At 41.3% G+C, this 23,751-nt stretch overlaps 1 protein-coding gene across 8 annotated transcripts in view; it reads left to right on the top strand.

Annotated features, from left to right (window-relative positions):
• Positions 1–23,751, top strand: part of lca5 (lebercilin LCA5) — a 107,830-nt gene that overhangs the window by 3,573 nt on the left and 80,506 nt on the right. For 5 of the 8 annotated variants that reach the window (XM_069887407.1, XM_069887412.1, XM_069887408.1 and 2 more), the window contains 2 exons: positions 14,781–14,854; positions 14,975–15,363. In XM_069887407.1, coding sequence (XP_069743508.1) covers positions 15,012–15,363 — 352 coding nt within the window. In that variant the 5' untranslated portion in view covers positions 14,781–14,854; positions 14,975–15,011. Of the gene's footprint in view, positions 1–14,780; positions 14,855–14,974; positions 15,364–23,751 lie in introns of those variants that run through there. The other 3 variants (XM_069887411.1, XM_069887410.1, XM_069887415.1) reach the window with 2 other exon arrangements.

The raw sequence follows: 23,751 nt of genomic DNA on the forward strand, positions 1-23,751 counted from the left end.
GTTTCTGAGACCAGTGAAGAAGGGGCCCTCTGCAATTGTAGATATAATTATATAATTCAAAAGATATTTAGATATCTACATGGATGGGAAAGGTTGAGAGGGATTTAGGCAGAATGAGGCAAATAGGAGGAGCTACAGTGTCCTCCTTAATGATTGGGACAGAGACCTTTTTCCTTTAGTTTAGCTCTACAATTTTAAATTTGTAATCAAACAATTCACGAGATTAAAGTGCACATTCTAGATTTTATTCAAGATTATTTGTATACAATTTGGTTTGAACATAGAAATTTCAGTACTTTTTAAACATAGACTCCCCCATTTCAGGACACTAATATTTAGGACATTTGGGTTCACAGGTGTCTGTAATTTTTTGAGCTTGAAATAGTCAAAGACATGAGGATGAAAATGAGGATGAAGTGGGGCATTGAGAGACTAGCACCACTGCAAGACCACAAGTGGTGCTTGAGCAGGACTTGATGTAGGTATGAGTGGAATATAGAGGGTGAAGCCATGAAAGAACTTTACAGTACCATCTGTGAAGCCCAGATGTCCTACCTTGATGGTCCCATGATTGTAGCTGGTAACTTCAACTATGCAAACCTGAAAACAGTCTGACCAGTTTTTAAAAAATATTTTATTTTTCATTTTAATAGACTCTCAAAATTCAACAATTCAATTTTTCCAGCATTCATATCTATAAACATGGTCTGTATTTATCCTCTTTTTCCTCTCCCCACAGCTGAAAATAGTCATTTAATTTTTACTAATACAAATGCCAGTGGGGCAGTGACCCCTACAGAAACATAGGAAGAAGAAAAACCTTGGAATGATGACTAAGTAACAAAGATGAAAAACTGAAAAGAACCCAAAATAACTGAAAAGAAAACACATCCCATCTGCGGCATATCTGGTTTCATTAGTCACACTCCTTTCCCTGCAAGGGACGGATTATAACAGTATCCCTATTTTGAGAGGGGTGGGGGAGGACTAATCTATTTGAGTGCCAATATATTTCAAGCAAGGTTGACAAACTCCAACGAATGTTTTTCCTTAGATTGTCTGTGATTTTTCTCTTGGGTAATGTAACTCTTACTTTTACCCCCTCCATAAATCTTCATCCGCGAAGCCAAGCCAAAGAAGAAGAATGTAACTCTGCATTTTCATATTCCATCATGTGGTGTTTAGTTGGGAGTTAGATTTCCACAAAACTTCTATACACTTCCTGGCTACCTGATCACAGTTTCAACAGCACATCAACTTCACTACCAGAGGAGAGAATGCCCTGGATCAGGTGTGCGCTAACATCCCTGGTGTGTACAAGGCTGCCCCTCACCCCCACTGAGGTTACATGGATCACAGCTCCATCCTGCTAACCTCAGCAGATAAAGAACTGGCAAAACAAACTTAGCCAGTTTGCAGAGAGATCAGGTGGGGTGGGGGTAAACAGGTGGTGGCATAGAAGCACTACAGGACTGCTTTGAGACCATGGACTGGAGCTGTTTCAAGGAGGCGACCACTTACAACAAGAGCTCATTGGCTGGCTACATCAGCAAGTGCATTAAGGATGTCACTGAGATCAAATGCTTCACAAACAGGCCTAACCAGAAACCATGGTTCAGAGGTCTGGGCATTTCTCAGAGCTCGTGATGTTGCCTTCGGGACAGGAGACAAGATGGCACCAAGATCAGCAAAGGCTGAACTCTCCCATGCAATCGAGAAGGCAAAGCATTGATACACACTGAATATCCATAGTCAGATTTGCAACCCTAGTGACATCAAGACCATAAAGGATCACTTGTTTGTTAAAGACAACAATGCCTCCTTTCCAGACAAACTGAATGTCTTTTTCTATTCACGGTTTGATGAGAAGAACAAACTGACTCTGAAGAAAGGTCCATGATCAGGATGAACAGGCCCCCTGCATAGCTGAGGTCAAGGTGCAGAGAAGCCTATTCAAGGTGAACTCTCACAAGAAAGTGGGACCAGACAACCTACTGAAGGACTGTGCAGACCAACTGACGAAAGTCTTTACAGACATCTTCAACACCTCACTGCAGCAGTCCAATGTCCCTGTGTATTTCAAGACTGCCACCATCATTCTAGTAGCAAACAGAACAACTGTAATAGACCTCAATGAATACCACCCTATGGCATTGACTTCCACCATTAAGAAATGCTTTGGGCATGTGGTGATGGAACACATCAAAGCCCACCTCCCAGAGACGCTGGACCTATTTCAATCCACCTATAGAAGAAATTGTTCCACTGATGATGCTATAGCTTTATCCCAACACTCCGTTCTGACCTATCTGGAGAATGATGCCTCGTATGCCAGGCTGCTGTTTATCAGCTCGGCTTTTAATACAGTCATTCCCCAGAGGCTGGTAGAGAAGATGTCCTCTATGGGACTAGATTCTGGACTTGCGGAAAGACCACAGTCCATCCAGATCACTAGTAAATGTCGAGCACCTCAGAGTATTTTGTGCTCAGCCTGCTCTTTTTTACGTTGCTGATCCTTGACTGAAACGCCAGTTCTACCTCCAACAGAGTCATCAAGTAATTGGCCTCGTCAGCAACAACGATGAGTTACACTACAGAGAAGAGGTGGAAAATATTGTGATATTGTGCGAGTATATTAAAAAAAAAACCTGAATCTCAATGTGGACAAGACGAAGGAGATGATTGTGGGCTTCAGAAGGACATGGAATGACCAACCTCCACTGCACATTAATAAATTAGTCGTGGAGAGACTAGCGAGCACTAAGTTTCTTGGAGTGCACTGAATATGTGATCTATTCTCACCTGCTGTGAAGGTGCAACAGAGACTGCACTTTCTGAGAAGACTGAAGTGAGTAAGGCTACTGCCCACCATTATGTCAACCTTCTACAGGAGTCATCTCGAGAACATCCTGGCCAGCTGTATCATCGTGTGGTGCAGTTGCTTCGGAGAGTGTGCAAAATAGTTGAAGAACCCTACCACCCTGCACACAGCATCTTTCAGCTACGCCCTTCAGGAATGAGATGCAGGAGTATCAGAGTCTGCACCACCAGACAGAAACAGCTTCTTCCCACTGACAGTGAGAATGCTATGCTCAGACTAACCAAGAAGATACTATTTACTTTTATATATGCATATTTGCCTTGCATGTGTAATGCTTATCTGTATGTGTGTGATGTCTTGTGTGTTCGCATGTTTTGCACTGAGGACTGGAGAATGCTGTTTTGTCAGGTTGTACTTGTGCAAGCTTGAACTTGAATATGTTGGGCAAGGAGGATTGAAGCTAAATAGAATATTGAAGTAGCTGAGACTTGCAAAGATTGGAATTTAAAATGATCAAGTAATTTTATATTGATTGAAGTTTTTCTCTCAAATGAAGAAATCAACAGTTTAGATAGTCCAAAGTGATTTGGAGATTGTGAACAGGCAAGTTCAACCCAAGAACAGTGACTGCTGAGTGAAAGAGAATTGGTAGAATAGTGCATTTTGAAATTGGCTCACTTTGTATGATTGGAAGAAATTTTAGCTGTTTTAAGGCTACAAGGCATGAAGAACCAAATATTAAAAAAACCTAAGAGTTTTTTTTTAAAAAGAAAAAATGAAACAATGTAGGTTGCTCTTCAAATAAGTTTTCCAAGTGATTGGGGGAAAAGATCGCCGTATAATTTGGCACTAAAAGCCATATCTTTATTTTTGAAAATAAGTTTGTTCGACTGGATATAGTGCTTCCACCTGCAAACCAAATTTTAGTCAAAGTCATGAAAGCAGTGCACTAATTTACAATTGGAATTTGAATTCCAAGATTGACAATAAATATGTTTCCTGGAGAGAAATGTGGAAGGGGCTGGTGATTGTTGTTTGAATAACGATAGTTTTGTGAGAAACCTGGGTGGATGGCAGCGTTAAAAGGTTGGTTAATTTAAGAATAATTTTGTAGATGTGCAAATAGGGATCATGGAAGAAAAATTAACAATGTAGTTAACAGTTTCATCATAATTCAATGGTGATCTGTGTTTCAAGTTGGGCACAAGGATAATTTCAGATTTGCTGTATTTGAAATTCAAATGAACTTTTATTGGATTAACAGGTTTAATCGCATAATGATGCTTACACATTGCATTAGTTCAACTGATGTAAAAATGTTTCACAACTGATTTTTGTTTGTACACAGCATCTGATACCGCTCTTATCAGTATCCAACAATGGTCGACTAGCATTGGAACATAGGAACATAGGAAGTAGGAACAGGAGTAGGCCAAAAATGGCCCATCGAGCCTGCTCCGCCATTCAATACGATCATGGCTGATCTAATTTATGACCTAACTCCACCTACCTGCCTTCTCCCCATATCCCCTAATTCCTCTATCATGTAAAAATTTATCTAACTGAATTTTAAATAGGTTTAATGAGGCAGCCTCAACCACTTCCCTGGTTAGAGAATTCCAAACATTCACTACACTCTGGGAAAAACTATTCTTCCTCATTTCTGTCCTAAATCTACTCTCCCAAATCTTGAGACTGTGTCCTTTCGTTTTAGTTTCCCCGGCCAGCTCAAAAAACCTTCATACATCTATCCTATCCATACCCTTCAGAATCCTATATGTTTCTATAAGATCTCCTCTCATTCTTCTGAACTCGAGCGAATACAATCCTAGACGATTTATTCTTTCATCATAAGTCAACCCCTTCATCCAGGGATGAACCTAGTAAACCTCCTCTGGACCGTCATCAAAGCCAGTATATCCCTTCCTCAAATTTGGAGACCAGAACTGGACACAGTACTCCAGGTGCGGTCTCACCTGTATTTTATACAGTTGCAACATTACCTCCCTACTCCTGAATTCAATTCCTCTAGCGATGAAGGCCAACATTCCATTTGCCTTCTTAATAACCTGCTGCACCTGCAACCTAACGTTTTGCGATTCATACACAAGCACTCCCAAGTCCCTCTGCACAACAGCATGCTGTAGTTTTTCACCCTTTAAATAATATTCAGCTCTTTTGTTTTTCTTGCCAAAGTGGATAACCTCACACTTACTAACATTGTACTCCATCTGCCAGACCTTTGCCCACTCATTCAGCTTAACTATATCCCTCTGCAGACTCTCCACATCCTCATTACAATTTACTCTTCCACTCAATTTGGTGTCATCCGCAAACTTGGCTACACCACATTTTGTCCCCTCCTCCAAGTCATTAATGTAAATGATGAACAGTTGTGGGCCTAACACTGACCCCTGCGGCACCCCACTTACCACTCTCTGCCAACCTGAAAAACTCCCATTTATCCCGACTCTCTGCCTCCTGTCAGACAACCAATTTTCAATCCAGGCCAATAGACTTCCCCGTATTCCACTTTCCTTTAACTTACTGTTAAGTCTCTTGTGCGACACCTTATCAAACGCTTTCTGGAAATCCAAATATACAACATCAACCTGTTCCGCTCTATCCACCACACCCATTATATCCTCAAAGTATCCTAACAAGTTTGTCAAACTAGATCTTCCATTTCGAAAACCATGCTGCGTCTGCCTGATTGAACCCTTCCGTTCCAAAAGTTTCACTATTTCATCTTTAATGACGGCTTCAAGCATTTTTCCAACTACAGACGTCAAGCTAATTGGCCGATAATTTCCAGTCTTCTGCCTACATCCCTTAAAAAGTGGCGTGACATTTGCTGTCTTCCAGTCTGCCGGGACCTGCCCAGAATCCAAGGAATTTTGGTATATGACCACCAATGCATCAACTATAACTTCTGCCATTTCCTTCAGAACCCTTGGATGCATATCATCAGGACCAGGTGATTTGTCTGGCTTTAGTCCCATTAGTTTCTCCATCACTACTTCCTTTGTAGCAACTATTTTATCAAGGCTTTCCCCAACATTCACATCCTTAACTCCACACTTGGTCATGCTGGACATGTCTTCCACCGTGAAGACTGACACAAAATATTTTTTTAATGCCTCGGCCATTTCCTCGTTTTTTGCTACCAGTTTTCCTTTCTCATCCTCCAAGGGTCCTATGTTAACTCTGGCCACCCTCTTCCGTTTTATATATTTATAAATTTTTTTGCTTTCTGTTTTTATATTTTGTGCCAATTTACTTTCATAATCCTTTTTACCATTTCTTATTACCTGCTTTGTAACCCCTTCTTGTCTCTTAAAGTTTTCCCAATCTTCCAGTTTCCCACTGCTCTTTGCAGCTTTGTACACCTGCACCTTCAATTTTATACTCTCCTTTATTTCCTTTGTTAACCACGGTTGATTTTTCCCTCCCTTGCTGCCCTTTTTCCTGACCGGAATATATTTTTGTTGAGCATTACAAAATATTTCTCTGAAAATCTTCCACTGTTCCTCAACTGTTTCATCAATTAGCCTGTGCTCCCAGTCCACTCTGCCCAATTCCTCCCTCATCCTATGGTAGTCACCCCTGATTAAGCATAATATATTAGTTTTAGATCTAAATATTTCCCCTTCCATCTGAATGAGAAATTCAATCATACTATGATCGCTATTTCCCAAATGGTCTCTGACTATTACATAATTTACTCTACCTATCTCATTGCACAACACTAGATCCAGGAGAGCATTTTCTCTTGTGGATTCCTTAACATGCTGCTCAACAAAGCTATGGTGGATGCATTCTATGAAGTCCTCTTCTAGACTCCCACGACCAACTTAATTTTCCCAATCTATGTGGAAGTTAAAGTCCCCCATGACTACTGCTGTATCATTATTACATGCCTCACTTATCTCTATTTATTTCCTGTGCCACTAAACTATTGTTATTTTGCTTGTCGCAATGTCCTGGTGAAGTCTTTCGCCACATTCGTTACTGACTGCACCAAGATTACCAGGGAAGAAGTTCAAGTGCAAATGCTGAAAATGAATTTTCAATGACACGTCACACTTCATGGTTTTGTATGTTTGAAGTAGATTTTAAATATGACAGGAAATCACAAAAATAGATTGTATCTAAAAAAAAAACAGAGTTTGTGATAGGAACATTTTCAGGTGATATTTGTGATCAGCAGCCCAAAATCCATAAAATGCACCCAAAAGCATTCAGGAAGAAAAATCTTTGTTGTCCAGTGTAATTGACTGATGGTACCAGGTTGGTCCTGAAGGGACTTTTTCCATTCTATGTTTTTAGAGTCCTACTACATGGAATCTTTAAAAATATGGACATGTAGAACTCTAAAAGCATAAAAATGGAAAAAGTCTTGGAGATTCTTGCATCTCCAAGAATCTGTCCTGGAGCTTCCATGCCAATGTTGGTGCTATCATGAAGAAAGCTTGCCAGTGGCTATACTTAGTGGGGAGTTGGAGGAGATTTGGTATGTCACTGAAGACTCAAACTTCTATAGGTGTACTGTGGAGAGCATTTTGGCTGATTGCATCACTGTCTGGTACAGAGGTGCCAATGCTCAGGGCAAGAAAAAAAAACACTCCAGAGGGTTGTTCACATCCTGCGACATCATGGGCAGCAGTCTCCACTCCATCAAAGACCTCTGCAAGAGATGGTGTCTTATGAAAGCAGTCTCTATCTCTAGGTCCCCCACTACGCCCTCTTCACTCTGCTATCAATGGGGGAAAAAGGTACAGGAGCCTGAAGACAAGCACAAAGACAGCTTTTCTCCACCGCCCCCCCATCCTTTCCATCGGATTGCTGAGTGAACAATGAACCACAGACACTGCCTTACTTTGACTTTTTCTTGCACAATTTTTAAAATTTATTTTGTAAGGTCGTTATATAAATATTTCCACTGATGAGACTGCTACAAAACAACGAATTTTGTGACATGTTCATGACAATAAATTTTGATTCTGATTTCCCTTTGGCCCAGCCTGCTCACGCCGACTCATTCCACCTGTTTGCGTTTTGTCCATACCCCTCTAAATTTATTCTATTCATCCAATAACTTTTATTGTTGTAATTGCACCTGCCTCAACCACTACCTCCAGCAGCCTGTTCCATACACACTCCACTCTCTTTTTATAAATTTACTCTTCAGATTCCTGTTAAATCTATTCCCCTTTGTGTAAAGCCCATGTCCTCTGATTCTTCTTTGGCTTGGCTTCGCGGACGAAGATTTATGGAGGGGGTAAAAAGTCCACGTCAGCTGCAGGCTCGTTTGTGGCTGACAAGTCCGATGCGGGACAGGCAGACACGATTGCAGCGGTTGCAGGGGAAAATTGGTGGGTTGGGGTTGGGTGTTGGGTTTTTCCTCCTTTCCTTTTGTCAGTGAGGTAGGCTCTGCGGTCTTCTTCAAAGGAGGTTGCTGCCCGCCAAACTGTGAGGCGCCAAGATGCACGGTTTGAGGCGATATCAGCCCACTGGCGGTGGTCAATGTGGCAGGCACCAAGAGATTTCTTTAGGCAGTCCTTGTACCTTTTCTTTGGTGCACCTTTGTCACGGTGGCCAGTGGAGAGCTCGCCATATAACACAATCTTGGGAAGGCGATGGTCCTCCATTCTGGAGACGTGACCCATCCAGCGCAGCTGGATCTTCAGCAGCGTGGACTCGATGCTGTCGACCTCTGCCATCTCGAGTACTTCGACGTTAGGGATGTAAGCGCTCCAATGGATGTTGAGGATGGAGCGGAGACAACGCTGGTGGAAGCATTCTAGGAGCCGTAGGTGGTGCCGGTAGAGGACCCATGATTCGGAGCCGAACAGGAGTGTGGGTATGACAACGGCTCTGTATACGCTTATCTTTGTGAGGTTTTTCAGTTGGTTGTTTTTCCAGACTCTTGTGTAGTCTTCCAAAGGCGCTATTTGCCTTGGCGAGTCTGTTGTCTATCTCATTGTCGATCCTTGCATCTGATGAAATGGTGCAGCCGAGATAGGTAAACTGGTTGACCGTTTTGAGTTTTGTGTGCCCGATGGAGATGTGGGGGGGCTGGCTGATGGAGGACCTCAGTTTTCTTCAGGCTGACTTCCAGGCCAAACATTTTGGCAGTTTCCGCAAAGCAGGACGTCAAGCGCTGAAGAGCTGGCTCTGAATGGGCAACTAAAGCGGCATCGTCTGCAAAGAGTAGTTCACGGACAAATTTCTCTTGTGTCTTGGTGTGAGCTTGCAGGCGCCTCAGATTGAAGAGACTGCCATCCGTGCGGTACCGGATGGAAACAGCGTCTTCATTGTTGGGGTCTTTCATGGCTTGGTTCAGCATCATGCTGAAGAAGATTGAAAAGAGGGTTGGTGCCAGAACACAGCCTTGCTTCACGCCATTGTTAATGGAGAAGGGTTCAGAGAGCTCATTGCTGTATCTGACCCAACCTTGTTGGTTTTCGTGCAGTTGGATAATCATGTTGAGGAACTTTGGGGGACATCCGATGCGCTCTAGTATTTGCCAAAGCCCTTTCCTGCTCACGGTGTCGAAGGCTTTGGTGAGGTCAACAAAGGTGATGTAGAGTCCTTTGTTTTGTTCTCTGCATTTTTCTTGGAGCTGTCTGAGGGCAAAGACCATGTCAGTAGTTCCTCTGTTTGCGCGAAAGCCGCACTGTGATTCTGGGAGAATATTCTCGGCGACACTAGGTATTATTCTATTTAGTAGAATCCTAGCGAAGATTTTGCCTGCAATGGAGAGCAACGTGATTCCCCTGTAGTTTGAGCAGTCTGATTTCTCGCCTTTGTTTTTGTACAGGGTGATGATGGTGGCATCACGAAGATCCTGAGGCAGTTTACCTTGGTCCCAACAAAGCTTGAAAAACTCATGCAGTTTGGCATGCAGAGTTTTGCTGCCAGCCTTCCAGACTTCTGGGCGGATTCCATCCATACCTGCTGCTTTGCCACTTTTCAGTTGTTCGATTGCCTTATATGTCTCATCCAGGGTACTGATTCCCTAACTACACAAAAAAACTCTGCATCCAATCTATTTCTTATAATTTTATATACTTTCATGCGATCACTCCTCACCTGTCAGCCTCATGCACTCTAAAGTTTGGTATGCTTTCCTAACAAGGCTATCAATGTTGAGAACAGTATGAACAATAAAGGAAAACCAGAAAGCCAGTTGATGAAGAATGAAAGCAGTTTTATCTGTGTTAAATTTGTGAACTCTAGACCTGGCTTGATAGACTGAAACACTTGGTTTTGTAGTGCTAGCACAGCATAATAATTAGGTTATTGGTTTAATAATAGTGCTTTGGACTGATACTCTGAAGTCTTGACTTCAAGTCCTTCCATGATAGCTGTTAAATTTTAACTTGCTTTCTGCCCCAAATGTATTTATTTAGAACTGTAATGTCTGAAACTACCGGGTTTCAGTAAAACTCTGCAAATCAAATACTTACTTTGGCTGAAGGAAATCTGCCATCCTTGCCTAGTCTGGTTAATTCCTGATTCACAGCAATGTGGTGCACTCTTAACTATCCTCTGATATAGCTTAGCAATCCATTTATTAGGGGTAGATATTAGGGGTAGACCATCACTAGGATTTTCTATGTGGATACTCCATAAAACCGATAATGAGGCAAGCAAAATAATATATATAATGACTGTCCGCATCACTGTGAATAAAAATGAAATCCTATCTAACCTCCTGGAAGTTCTGGTAGGCATATTACCACTTTGAATTTTTTTTTCATATTTAATTCTCCTCCTCTCCTGTGTTGGTCACTATGTAGAGTAGAATATTAAATCGGAATGAGAGTTCCATTTAACCCATCCTTCATTAAATCTTTTTGCCTGATGTCTCTTAACGGGCCACAGAGCTCTTCAGAGAAGACCATAAATTCTTACTGATCAAAACCAAAGAATGTTTATCAAATGTCATCATTCCAGGGTGTCTAGAGTGATGTCCTTATTTCTAAGTCCAGCAGCAAGTCATTTAATGAATTGTGAGCACCTCCAGCATTACTAACTTTGAATCTTCAATCCTACATATTCATTTAACTAATTTGAATCTGGCTAACATCAGTTAATGTATCCCGAATCTGAAGACAAGAGAGCAACACTACCTTCTTTGACTCTTGCTTCAATTTTGTCCCTTTGAACTTTATCTTTTAGTTCATTATACAAAATGATGAACAAAATTATGAGTACTCAAGATGGGGTAAAAGCAATCGGGGTTTTTCGACTGAGGTTGGGTGAAATAAGAATTAGAGGGCTTGGGTTAGGGGTGAAATGTTTCAGGAGAACATTAGGGGAATCTTTACTCAGAGGGTCGTGAGAATTTGGAACGAGCTTTCAGAAGAAATGGTGGATGTGGGTCTGATTGCGACATTTAAGATCAGATTGGATAACTCTATGGATGGGAGGGCAATGGTCTGGGTGGAGACGATGGGGCTAGGGCTAATAAATAATTCAGCGTGGTCATCCACATAATATCTCACTTCAATGTGAGGTTATTGTCATATACTAGGAACACGAGGTGCTGTAAGTTTCTGTGAGGGGCGCTGGACAAAAGTGGCGACTCTGCCTTACAGTAGACAAAGGTTAAAGATTTTTCTGTATGTTGCACTCAAAATGTAGTATTATGTGACAATAATGGAACCTTTACTTTTTTACCTTTACATAAATACAATTACCAGATGCACCAAAATTCTTTCTTGTTGCAGTCAAAAATGTACAAAATGCACACCAACTATAAAAGTGAAAAATTAGATGACCACAACTATTAAGACAGAACAAGAGATGACAGATATGAAAGAATAGATAAATATTCACATTTGTTGTTAGTGCCAGAAAAAAATATGTTTCAGTCATGCAGACAGATCTTTTGATGGTTATGGGTGGTTTATGTTTGGGGAAGTACAAGGAGGTTTATGAGCCTGAAAAACATTGATTTAAAACTGTTTTTGAACCAAGAGGTGCAGAAGCCTGAAATCCAGCATCTGTCTGAAGGTAGCAGTAAGAGATTGTGACTCAGATGATGGGGGTCCTTTATGATTTTTGGCATCCATTTTGAAGCAGCATCTCACATAGATGTCCCCTGATGGACATACCACTGATGGACTTGGCTATGTTTGCCACTTTCTGTAACCTTCTGCTTTCATGGGCATACAGATTTCCAAACCAGGCTGTGATGCAACTAGTCAGTATACTCCTATCAAACTTCTGGTAATATGTGGAGAGTATTTGACGACTTGACAAATCTCAGACTTATTAGGAAGTAAAGACGTTGGTATGCCTTCTTCACAGTTACCTCTGTGCTGGTTCCAGGAGAGGTCCTCCAATGTTTGGACTCTCATGGACATGAAGACCTTCGCTCTCCTGTCAGTGAAGGCAAGTTCGTGGTCTGTTGACATCCCCTTCCTAAAGTCTGCAGTTAACTCCTTGTTCTTGCTGACATTAAAAGCAAGACTGTTGTTCTGGCATCACACAGATTCTCAATTTCCATCCTACATTGTGACTCATTTCCTGTCATTTGGCCATCAATGGTGGTAATGACAATGAATTTATAGATTATATTGGAACTGAACTTTGCTACCAACTGTGAGTGTAGAGTAAAAATAACATAAAGTATGCCCTCTTAAACCTTTCACTGCTGCAAACCTCATTTTGGTGGCATTATGCACTTTTTGTTTGGCATTGCGAGTTTTTTGATTTTTTTTTAAAAAGGCCAGCAAACTTTTTAAAAACTTCAATGGCCAATGTGGCAGTTTCCTAATACTGTATAGGGTCTACCATATGATGGTAGTCTTTGTGTTTGATATTCTTAATCCTCTGGGGGGGGGGGGGGGGGGAAATTCTTGCATAATCTGCAAAAATAAAACATGAAACTAATGATAAGGTGCATTATGCCTTTTGTTTTTCTTTCAACTAACACTTCGCATTGGAAAAATGGAAACTTCTTCCAGTGAAATGTCTTCAATCTCTGATGCAAATGAATTTTCTAATGGCTGAGTATTGCTCCGGCAGTCTAGGGTATATGACGTAGCTATTCTCTTGCTAGTCCAAACCTGAAAGAATAAAAAGGAATTGCAGACAAAATTATTTTGTGAGACTTGCGAAACAAATGTATTTTTTTCTTTTCCATCTCAGCTCTATCTTGACTGCATATCATAGATTATAATTAATTGTACTATTTCATCAACAAATCTCAATATTGCTTGCGGTTTGGTTTGAATTATAATTCACAACTTTGAAATTTAAAAAATTTATTTTAATGTTCTTCACATATTTAAATATAGCCATGATTTGGACACTTATTAATATCAACTCCAATGTCTTAAGCTTGAAAATCCAGACAGGCTTTTGAAGTTTTGTCCAGCATGTTTTGATATATAGTTGTGAGGAAGAGCTGTTTCAGATGCTATATTTTGGATGAGCCTTTAATCAAAATCTAACTTGCATTTTCAAGTGAACAATTAAAAAAACAATTGAATGTTATCTGTCAAGTAAAAACACAAAATGCTGGAGAAGCTTAAATAGTGTCCTTTATGTAGCAAAGGCAAGGATACAGAACTGATGTTTCGGGCTTGAGTCCTTCATCAAAGTATGAGAAAATATCTGTCCATATTTATTCCTAATATCTATCCATTACTTCACTACAATAAAAGTTCAGTTCATTATCATACTGCTGTGAATGGGAGGTAGCTGGGTGTAAACAGATTACTGAATTTATCATGTTGCTTGATTACCTTATCACACAGAACAAAGGTATTCAACCCATCAGATCCATGCCAGTTGTCAAGACATCAATTCCATTGGTCCCCATGTTTCTTTCTTTATTTTTCTGTATCCCTGCAATTTAATTTCTCTTACATGGATCAATCAACACCCCTTAGATTTTTTTTTGCCATTTAACATACAATAAGGTATGTCCTTTTATTGCTTATTTGGTTATTGTCCAGAAGAGAGGATTTCTTTGAATTCAACTCACAAAAGAATAGAAGCTCTTAACTTCATTGATGGCCAGACGAGCAATTTTGTTAAGATGGAAAGACAGCATAGCACCAACTCGCATGCAATGGTTACAGGATGTTATGTTTTGCTTGAGTTTGGATAAAATTAGATATAATGTTAGAGATCAAGGTTAAATTTGACAAGATGGGGGGGGCCATTCTTGGACGATTATCATAATTTGATTACTTAGACGGGAGTTCTCTGGGGATTTTCTATCGGAGAGCTGATGCTCGATTCTTTACAATTTATTTGCTGGTGTCTGTTTAATTGGGGGGGTGGGGGTGGTGCTTCCTTTTTTCTATGTTGTTTTGTTTTTTCTACAACAAGAAGAGATTGGTCTATTCAGACAATCACAATGTGGATATGTTTATCAATGCATCAAAAAATTTCAACCTGAACATCACGTGGCGGTGAGCGGGAGGTTTAAGCTAGTGGAATTTTTCAAATGAACCGGTGTGGACTTGAAAGGCCGACATGGCCTGTTTCTGCTCCGTAAATGGTTATATGGTTATATCTCTATATTAGAATATGAGGTTAAATTCTCAGAAGGATTTTTCACTTTTTTGAGAATTGTATGACAATGTATAATTTGTATATGACTCTCATTCTGTATTGCACTATATAAAAGCTATATAATTAACATACAATAAGGCATAATTTACAATAACTAGTTAGCCATAACACAAATCATTGAGATGTAACTGGGCAGGTGGAGGAAACCTGTAGTTGCTGAGTTTATAAACTCTGGTCAGACAACACCCTGGATCAGGATCAAACATGGATCAGGACCAGCTGGTCATGCCACCTGACAGACCCAATAAACCAGATTAACATTGTTCCTGATTGATTGATTGATTGATGCTGTGTCTTAAATGAAAATATCATAGACCTGAAAGTAGCTATAATTTCATTCTTTTTGTAACTTATTCAGAATGTCCATTCAAAAACTGTTGTGTAAAATCAATTTGTCGAAGCAAGGGATGGGTTCACTGCTGCACTTCATTGGTAAGGATATTAGTAGCATTAAGACATAATTTTCCAATTCCCTTCACTGTGGTATCTAACTTTAAGTATGTGTGTTCCATTTAACTTGATGAATATTTATTTTTTGCTTTCAATATTTAGGCTGTTGATCCTGAGTGAAAAACTATCTTGAACTAAAATGGATTCCCAAAATGGATACAATGATGAAGAAAATACGGTAGATTCAGAAGCTGAAAGAAGTCTCTGGTCTGGAGCTAGCACCCAAAGAAAATTTGTAACAAATGACAATAAAGAGGAAAACAAACCAACTAAACAAAGTGGAAAAAGTGAAAATGCTCTGGGAGATCAAGAGAAGACTAAAAAAAGCGTGGATGATGACAGGAATACTAACTCGTATTATTCAGATGACTATGATAATTTATCATACCTGTCTGAACCTTATTGTTCAGAAAACTCTGGTTCTAGAACACCAAGTCCAAGGAGAAAGGGACACGTCAAACAAAAGGCTAATAATTCCATCTGTGATCAGGGTAAGTTTGTTTATTTTATTTGTGAATGTAGGCTCAAAATAATTTTTGAGAAAAAAATAAGAATCTTAGCAGAAGAATAATTTAGATTCTGCAATCCAAAATACATTTTAAATGAGAAGATAATCTATGTACTGTTAGATATTTCTATGCATCAATCTAGAATTTAGTTAATCCCAAAGATCAATTAAACTCTGAGAGAGCATGCCAATTTTAAGTAGTAGAAGTGCTCAGAACTGTTTGGTGTTGGCTCATTCCCCATTTTTTGCAGCTTCGCTGTTTCACCAGAATTGAATTAAGGGTCTGTTGCATATTCCAAATTGCTCGCTTTTGGTTCCACTTTCCACTCAAGAGACATGAGAACTCAAAAAGGCATCCTACACTTTATATTGCTACACGCCATTGCAAATGTTAATATGTTGGTTGAGATGAAACTCTTGGATGAATGTAAGTTTAAGAAGCCTTTTGAAGTTTTGCCCAGCAGATTTTGATATTATCATAAATTCTGTTGAAATGGAGTTTTCTAATTTTTTGACTCATTGTTATTTATAGCACCTGACTGTACACACATTTGCTGCAATGCTTTCATTTTGCATTGATCTGTCTTCAGAAAGTGAATATTTTTTCTGAACCTTTGCGAGATTGGTTATTGGGAGCTATTGTTTACTGTGTTTGCCTTTCTTCATCTGCAATCCATTATCATTTTCACAAAATGTTAAAGCATCTTTCATTCAGTATACAGGAGCAATGTATAACTGTTTTGCTGAATAATTCACAGGTTCCACTGTAAATTGGATTTGTGTCAGTAAGTGTAGTAAGATGGGCGTTTTCTTGCTTGTTATGCTACAAATAACAATCAATGCAAGGCCATGTCAATATTCTTAAGGGTGTATTATTATGGTTTGTGTGCTGTGCAGTGAATGAAAGAAAAACCGCATGGAAGTTGAGTGAGCTGAACCAACCAATTGATTTTACTGGAACTCTCTGAGAGCTTATCAGCACGACCCCCATGATCCTTTGTAGCAGCGCACCCCCACACCTCAACTGGGACCGTTGTGACATCACCAAGTACGAGCCTGCACCTCCGTGACCCGGTTCATTTGTTGATCAGTACAGCCCTCTATGTAACACCACTCCAGAACTTGTGTTTGGAGATACTGAGTCCACAGTCCGTAAACTTTCGTACATTTGTGAGGCCGACCTCTACACCATGGAGTTGGAACAGTTATTGGTTGGTCAAGGTGTGCTGGTTTGAGGTAGTTGACCATGAATGTTTCCTGCCTACCCCCAAAAACCAAAAGGCACGTAGCCTGTTGTCTTGTAACACCTTGTATGGATTCTCGTATGGGTGCTGAAGGGGCATCCATTTTGCACCTCTCCTTATGAAACCGTATTTGCTGTCTTTGAGATCCTTCAGGACGTAGAATGGAGCTGGACCATGGTGTCAGGTTGGAACAGGAGCCAGGGTGCCCACCTTCTTGCGTTAGCTGCGGAGTAGGTATTTTCTCCTGGCCGCAAGCCACTGACACAAACTCTCCTGGGACTGTCAGCGGGGCCCCATAGATGAGCTCAGTAGAGGACCTGGCCAAATCCTCCATCAGCACTGTGTGGATGCCAGGGAGCACCCAAGGCAGCTTGTCCACCCAATCTGGGCCTTGGAGCCATGCCATGAGGGCTGTCTTCAAATGCTGATGTAATCTTTCCACCATTGTGGGTGGTAGGCTATGGTGTGATGTAACTGAGTCCCTAGGAGCTGTGCCAGTACTACCCATAGGCCTGTCATGGTAATGGAAGGAAGGCCTAAATGGGCTATCAAGTTGGAGATGAGGGTCCTAGTGCAGGATGTCACAGAAGTGTCTGACAGTGGGACAGCTTCTGGCCATCTAGTGAACCTGTCCACCATTGTGAACAGGTACTTGGCACCTCTGGAAACTGGCAGTGGCCTGATGATGTCTACATGGTTGTAGTCAAATTGTCTGTGGGTCAGCAGGAAGGAATGAAGAGGGGCTTTCACGTGCCTCTGCACCTTTGATGTCTGACAGTGCAGGCAAGTTCTGGCCCAGTGGCCGACCAATTTACACAGGCCATGCCACATGAATCTGTCTGCAACCAGTGAGTTGTCACCCAGATGGACGGACATCGCGCATGGAATAAGGGACACCTCCATGCGGCGGGAACAATGGGCCTAGGTCGGCACACAGAAGTGTGCCTTTGCATGGCTTGAAATGCTCATCTTCCAGCTGTAGTCCTGAGCGGTTGGCTGGTGTTTTGGCATCCTGCTGCGAGTGCTGTATAGTTGATTCCATGGGACAGTGAGTGCACAAACAGGTCGGACGTATGGGAGAGAGCGTCAGCCACGAGTTTGTTCTTGCTGGAAATGTGCTTGAGATGTAAGAGAAGTGACGCTGCTGCCTTGCTGACCACGGGTCTGACACCTTGGTGAAGGCAAAAGTGAGGGGCTTGTGATCGGTGAAAACTGTGAAATCCTGTCCTTAGCAGAAATGGCATACGGTGAGGTAGAGGGCTAGCAACTCCCTGTTGAGCGCCCTATACTTCTGCTCTGGGGGGGGTCACAGACATCTGCTGAAGAAAGCGACTGGTCTCCAATTTCCATCAATCAGCTGACTGCTGGCTTGGATGTATTGACTGTGAGGTAGGTGGGCATATCAACACATGGATGCACTAGAAGGGTGGCATTAGCCAGACAGTCTTTGGCCTGGTTGAAAACTGCGGTAGACTCCATATCCCAGCTGAGTTCTTTGGTCTGACTGGACAGCAGTTTGAAAAGGGGTCCCATGATCCTGGCAGCTGACGGCAGGAACAAATGGTAGAAGTTGACCATCCCAATGAACTCCTGCAAACCTTTGACCGTAGTTGGCTTGGAGAACTTACAAATGGCCTCAACCTTTCTCGGAAGAGGGACCATCCCATTTTGATCAATGCAGTGCCCAAGGAAATTAATGACTGTTAGGTTGAACTGACATTTTGCTGAGTTGATGGCTAGGGCGTGGACACTCATTCGCTGGCAGAGTAGATGCTACTCTGTAGTAATTAACCTAATGTCACAAATGATTGGCAAGGAGGATGCCGACTAGGTAGATAAAAACTAAATCCAGGCCGAATCCATGAGTCTCTGGAAAGTCTGCATTGCGTTTTTGAGGTCGAATGGCATGCGGAGGAACTGAAATGCCGAACGGAGTGATGAGGGCTGTCTTGGGGATGTTGCTAGGATGCACAGGGATCTAGTGGTACCCCCAGATCAGGTCGATTTTTGGGAAGCTCCTTGCTCCTTGTAGATTGGCTGTGAAGTCTGGATGAGGGGGACCAGGTACTGGTCAATTGTTGTGGCATCATTGAGCCGGCGATAGTCCCCACAAGGTCTCCATCCCCCAGAAGACTTTGGCACCATGTGTATGCGTCAGCTGATGCATGGCAGATCCGTTTTTTCATTTAGTGCACCATAGAATGTCTGCTCTTGCTGTGACCTTGTGGGGGGGGTCACTGAAATGCGCATCCGCTAACAGCACCTGGATGCTGTCTGGCATCTGTTCTAAGAGCGCCTACTAAAACATGAGACAAGGCTTGTAGTCTTAGGCCAGCATGAGCATTTCATCCATAAGGGTGGATGGCATTCTGTCCCCCTAACCATCCAGGTGCCTAAACCTGGCTGCTCGCTGGTGTCTAGAGAGGCCGTAGGTGCTGATGAGCAGTGCCTTTAATGTGGCGTATTAGCCTTCCTCTGGTGGGTTTTGCACGAGGTTGTCCACTCTGACCGTGGTTTCTGGGTCCAGGGAGATGACGACATGGTAGTACTTAGTGGAGTCTGAGGTAATTTGTTTTATCCGGAACTGTGCTTCAGCTTGCCTGAACCAAGTGCATGGGCGTAGGTCCAGAAAGTTGGAAGTTTGAGGGCGACTGCACTGACTGCTGCAGCATCCATGTTGTTGAGTCCAGAGTCGTCTGCACCTGTCAGGGTCATCAAATGTAGTGGCAGCTACATGGAGTGAAAGAATGAGACAACACTCAGTTGGTTCGCCTGCACTTCATTTGTTTATTCTAACTTCCCGCAATGCACCTTATAAGGTCGCCTGTAAGGCCCGCGGATTGGAGGTGACATCATCCCGCAGCTCCATACACATGCAGATCCGATCCGGCTGGTGGAGAAGACTCTACCAGCGGCACCATCTTGACAGCTGTAACATTGGATCCGGTTCTCCTTCCGTCATTGATGTGCACCACCACAGTTTCATGGACGTTGTCTATTCAAAAATGCATCAAAAGTGAAATTATATATTTAAAATGTGTCTTTCTGAGGTTTCGTTTGTGGGGGAGGATATAATTCTCTCCTACTTTCTCATCAGAAATAATCAAAGGGAATAGAGCCCATTTTGAGGTCAATGGGAATGGTCAACAAGCAGCTTGATGTGAAAGAAATATCGACCAAGCCAAGATAAACCTTCATGTGCGTTTTTAAAGTTTTAGGACTATAGTTTGTTTAACTCATTAATTAGTGCGAATTAATTGTTAGTTTTATTATTTACAAGGAAGTATTTGAAGATGACCAAATTTAGGCAATTTCGAATACAACTGTCAACCAATGTTCCCTCTAATTTTTACTAGTCAGTGTATGCAAAAATGTCATGAAAATTATTTTCCGATGACAATCTATGTGCAAATGTAAATTTGAAATTGTTTAAAGATCATTTTGACACAGCCTATCTCTCTCATAGTTAATAAAACTGTATTCGCATGTTTGAATATAATACAAGAGTGATTGCATTCGATGAAGTTGCTATTTAATTGGGATTTTATTCTATGTTATTTTAGGTAATTAACCTTTTGTGTGCAGGTTGTGAAATAAGTGTGCACGTGCCCTGCTTAGAGGGAACGGTGCTGTTAGCCCATACATTCATTTGGGCCTGTTAAATTAATTTGCCAAATACTTGCTGTCCTCCACTTTGGATCATGTTCCATTCCAACAGACTGGTTATATCTTAAAATGGATGTACATCAGAAATTCATTGTATCCATTTTATCATTCGTGAAAAACCACATGGTGGCCAGCTCTCATGAGAGGTTGGCCACTCCTGCCATAAGTACTATTTTCCATAGATAGGCCCCTACTTTCACCCCAAAAGTGTAATTTTTATATTTACATTTTTTTTTTAAAAATTTGGTCAAATGTACCGACGGTCATAATCACATAGGTTGTAAGTCAGGGATGACCTGTATCTGTATTTATTTATGGTCTTGATTATTAAATGTACTTCCACCCTAGCTGTTCCAAGTATAAAGAAGCTTGCATTGGATCATATTGTATATGACAAGTGTGAAACATACCATTGCAGTGGCTCCATGTATCTCGTGTGTTCATATATTAGGTTAATTACTGCAGAGAGCATAGAAATTCAGGCAATGATCATTTTATAAGATTTGGACATGACTGATACAATCAGATATTATTACATGTAACAGAATAAGTTAATAAAATATATATTTAAAAAGGAGGGATAAGATTAGATAGTTTAGGTCACTTTTCACAAGCAAGCATCACATTACAGAAACTGAAACAAAAAGAGAGGGATATAAAAAGCTGGTGCAGTCAGTGAAAGGCTGGCAAAGTGAAAAGCCTGCTTAATAACCTCATTTCAAGACTGGTTTTGAGTTCAGCCTATTCAAAATCTCTATCATGGCTGGTTGTTGTGTTCCTCTTGAAATAGGGGAAGGGAAGAACTCTTTCCAGTAATCTGGAAGAAGGCATGTTTCTTCAGAAAGAATCTTCGGTTGCTGATTGAAGGAAATCTGCTTGTGTGTCCATTGAACAAAAAATATCCCTCTGCACTCACCAAAAATACCTTCCTGACTGATAATAACTTAAGTTAAGGCATAAGAGCCTTTTGAATGTAATGCCTGTTTCATAGACATAGACATAGACATAGACATAGAAGATAGGAGCAGGAGTAGGTCATTCGACCCTTCGAGCCTGCTCCGCCATTCAACGAGATCATGGCTGATCTTAAAGTTCAGTACCCCGTCCCCGCCTTCTCTCCGTAACCTTTAATATCCTTATACTGAAGAAATAGATCTAATTCCCACTTAAATATATTTAATGAACCTGCCTCTACTGCCCTCTGTGGCAATGAATTCCACAGATTCACCACCCTCTGGGTATAGAAATTCCTCCTCATCTCGGTCCTAAATGGTTTACCTCTTATCCTCAAACCATGGCCCCGTGTTCTGGATTTTCCCATCATTGGAAACATCCCATCTGCATCCAATCTGTCCAGTCCTGCCAGAATTTTATATGTCTCTATGAGATCCCCTCTCAATCTTCTAAACTCCAGGGAGTACAATCCCAATTTGCGCAATCTTTCCTCATAAGTCATTCCTGCCATTCCAGGGATCAGCCTGGTGAATCGTCTCTGCACTCCCTCCATTGCAAGAACATCCTTCCTTAGATAAGGTGACCAAAACTGCACACAATACTCCAGGTGGGGTCTCACCAAGGCCCTGTACAGCTGCAGTAAGGTATCCTTGTTCCTATACTCAAACCCTCTTGATATGAAGGCCAACATACCATTTGCCTTTTTAACCGCCTGCTGTACCTGCATGCTCGCCTTCAGAGACTGGTGTACAAGTACCCCTAGGTCTCTCTGCACTTCCCCATCTCTTAATCTATTGCCATTCAAATAGTAATCTGCCCTCTGGTTTGTATTACCAAAGTGGATAACCTCACATTGATCCACATTGTAGTGCATTTGCCATGTATCTGCCCAGTCCCTCAATTTATCCAAATCACACTGGAGCTTGCTAACCCCCTCTTCCGTGCACACAACCCATCCTAGCTTAGTGTCATCTGCAAATTTGGAGATATTACATCCAATCCCCTCATCCAGATCATTAATGTAAATTGTGAACAGCTGGGGTCCCAGTACAGATCCCTGTGGCACCCCACTGGTCACCGCCTGCCACTCAGAAAACGAGCCATTTATCCCAACTCTCTGTCTTCTACCTGTTCCAAGTATAAAGAAGCTTGCATTGGATCATATTGTATATGACAAGTGTGAAACATACCATTGCAGTGGCTCCATGTATCTCGTGTGTTCATATATTAGGTTAATTACTGCAGACAGCATAGAAATTCAGACAATGATCATTTTATAAGATTTGGACATGACTGATGCAATCAGATATTATTACATATAACAGAATAAGTTAATAAAATATAAATTTAAAAAGGAGGGATAAGATTAGATAGTTTAGGTCATTCTGTGCACAGTACTGAAAACTACCTGATACCAGTGAACTTGGAGAAATGAACAGTAAATGACTGGACAGTGAAAAAAGAACCTCTTGAACACACACACACACACACACACACACACACACACACACACACACACACACACACACACACACACACACACACACACACACACACGCTTAGAATTCAGAGGGGGTTAAGTAACTCAATCGTGACAAGTTAAATAATGATCTTATTAGTCTGTGTTAAGAAAATAAAACCAATTTCATTGACTTGGTGAATTTCTGTTGCTGCTGGTTTTTGGTCCTTGAGGCTCATAAAACACACAAACACAAGGGTAAATTTGGAATACAGTTAGGAGTTGGTCTTCTATTGTTTAATATCATTTGGGACAAGTGCTTTACAATCCTTGGTTTATGTGAAGACTGTTTTGTAGCACTTCATTAGTCGAAGTAAAATATGAACAAGGCTTCCATTCCTATTGTCAATCATATGATTGCAAATATCTGTTTTGAAATATTGCATTGAATTATACAGATAACAGTTGCAGCAATACTGATTTAGAAACAAAATGTGCTGAATCCTGTAAAATACAAAAGGATAGAAAGAGAAGACAGTTAGTCTGACATCAGTAGTTGAGAAACTGATGGAATCTGTTTTAAGTTTATTTGTCACAATATCTAGTACAGTGAACAGACCAACAGGCTATCTCTAGGATTACATGCAGCTGTATAAAGAACACAATTACAGAGTATGTGATTACACTGATAAGAAAAATCAATTCGCTCCAAGTAAAGGCAGCATGAGACCACTGTTATAGAGTTCATATGGGGACCAATGACATGGGTAGGAAGGGTGAGAAGGTCCTGCAAGGAGAATTCTGGGAGCTAGACTTTAGGTTGAAGGACAGAACCTCCAGGTTTGTGATCTCAGGATTGCAACCCGTGCTAGTGAGGTTACAAATAGGAGGATAATGCAGCTTAACATGTAGCTAAAGACATGGTGCAGGAGGGAGGGCTTCAGGTTTCTAGATCATTTCCAGGCAAAGTGGGGCTTGTTCTGATAGGATGGTTTGCATTTGAACTGGAGGGGGACTAATATCCTCGTGAGAAGGTTTGTAATGCTGC

Source organism: Narcine bancroftii, chromosome 6, assembly GCF_036971445.1.
Source record: "Narcine bancroftii isolate sNarBan1 chromosome 6, sNarBan1.hap1, whole genome shotgun sequence".
In the NCBI taxonomy this organism is placed as follows: Eukaryota; Metazoa; Chordata; class Chondrichthyes; order Torpediniformes; family Narcinidae; genus Narcine; species Narcine bancroftii.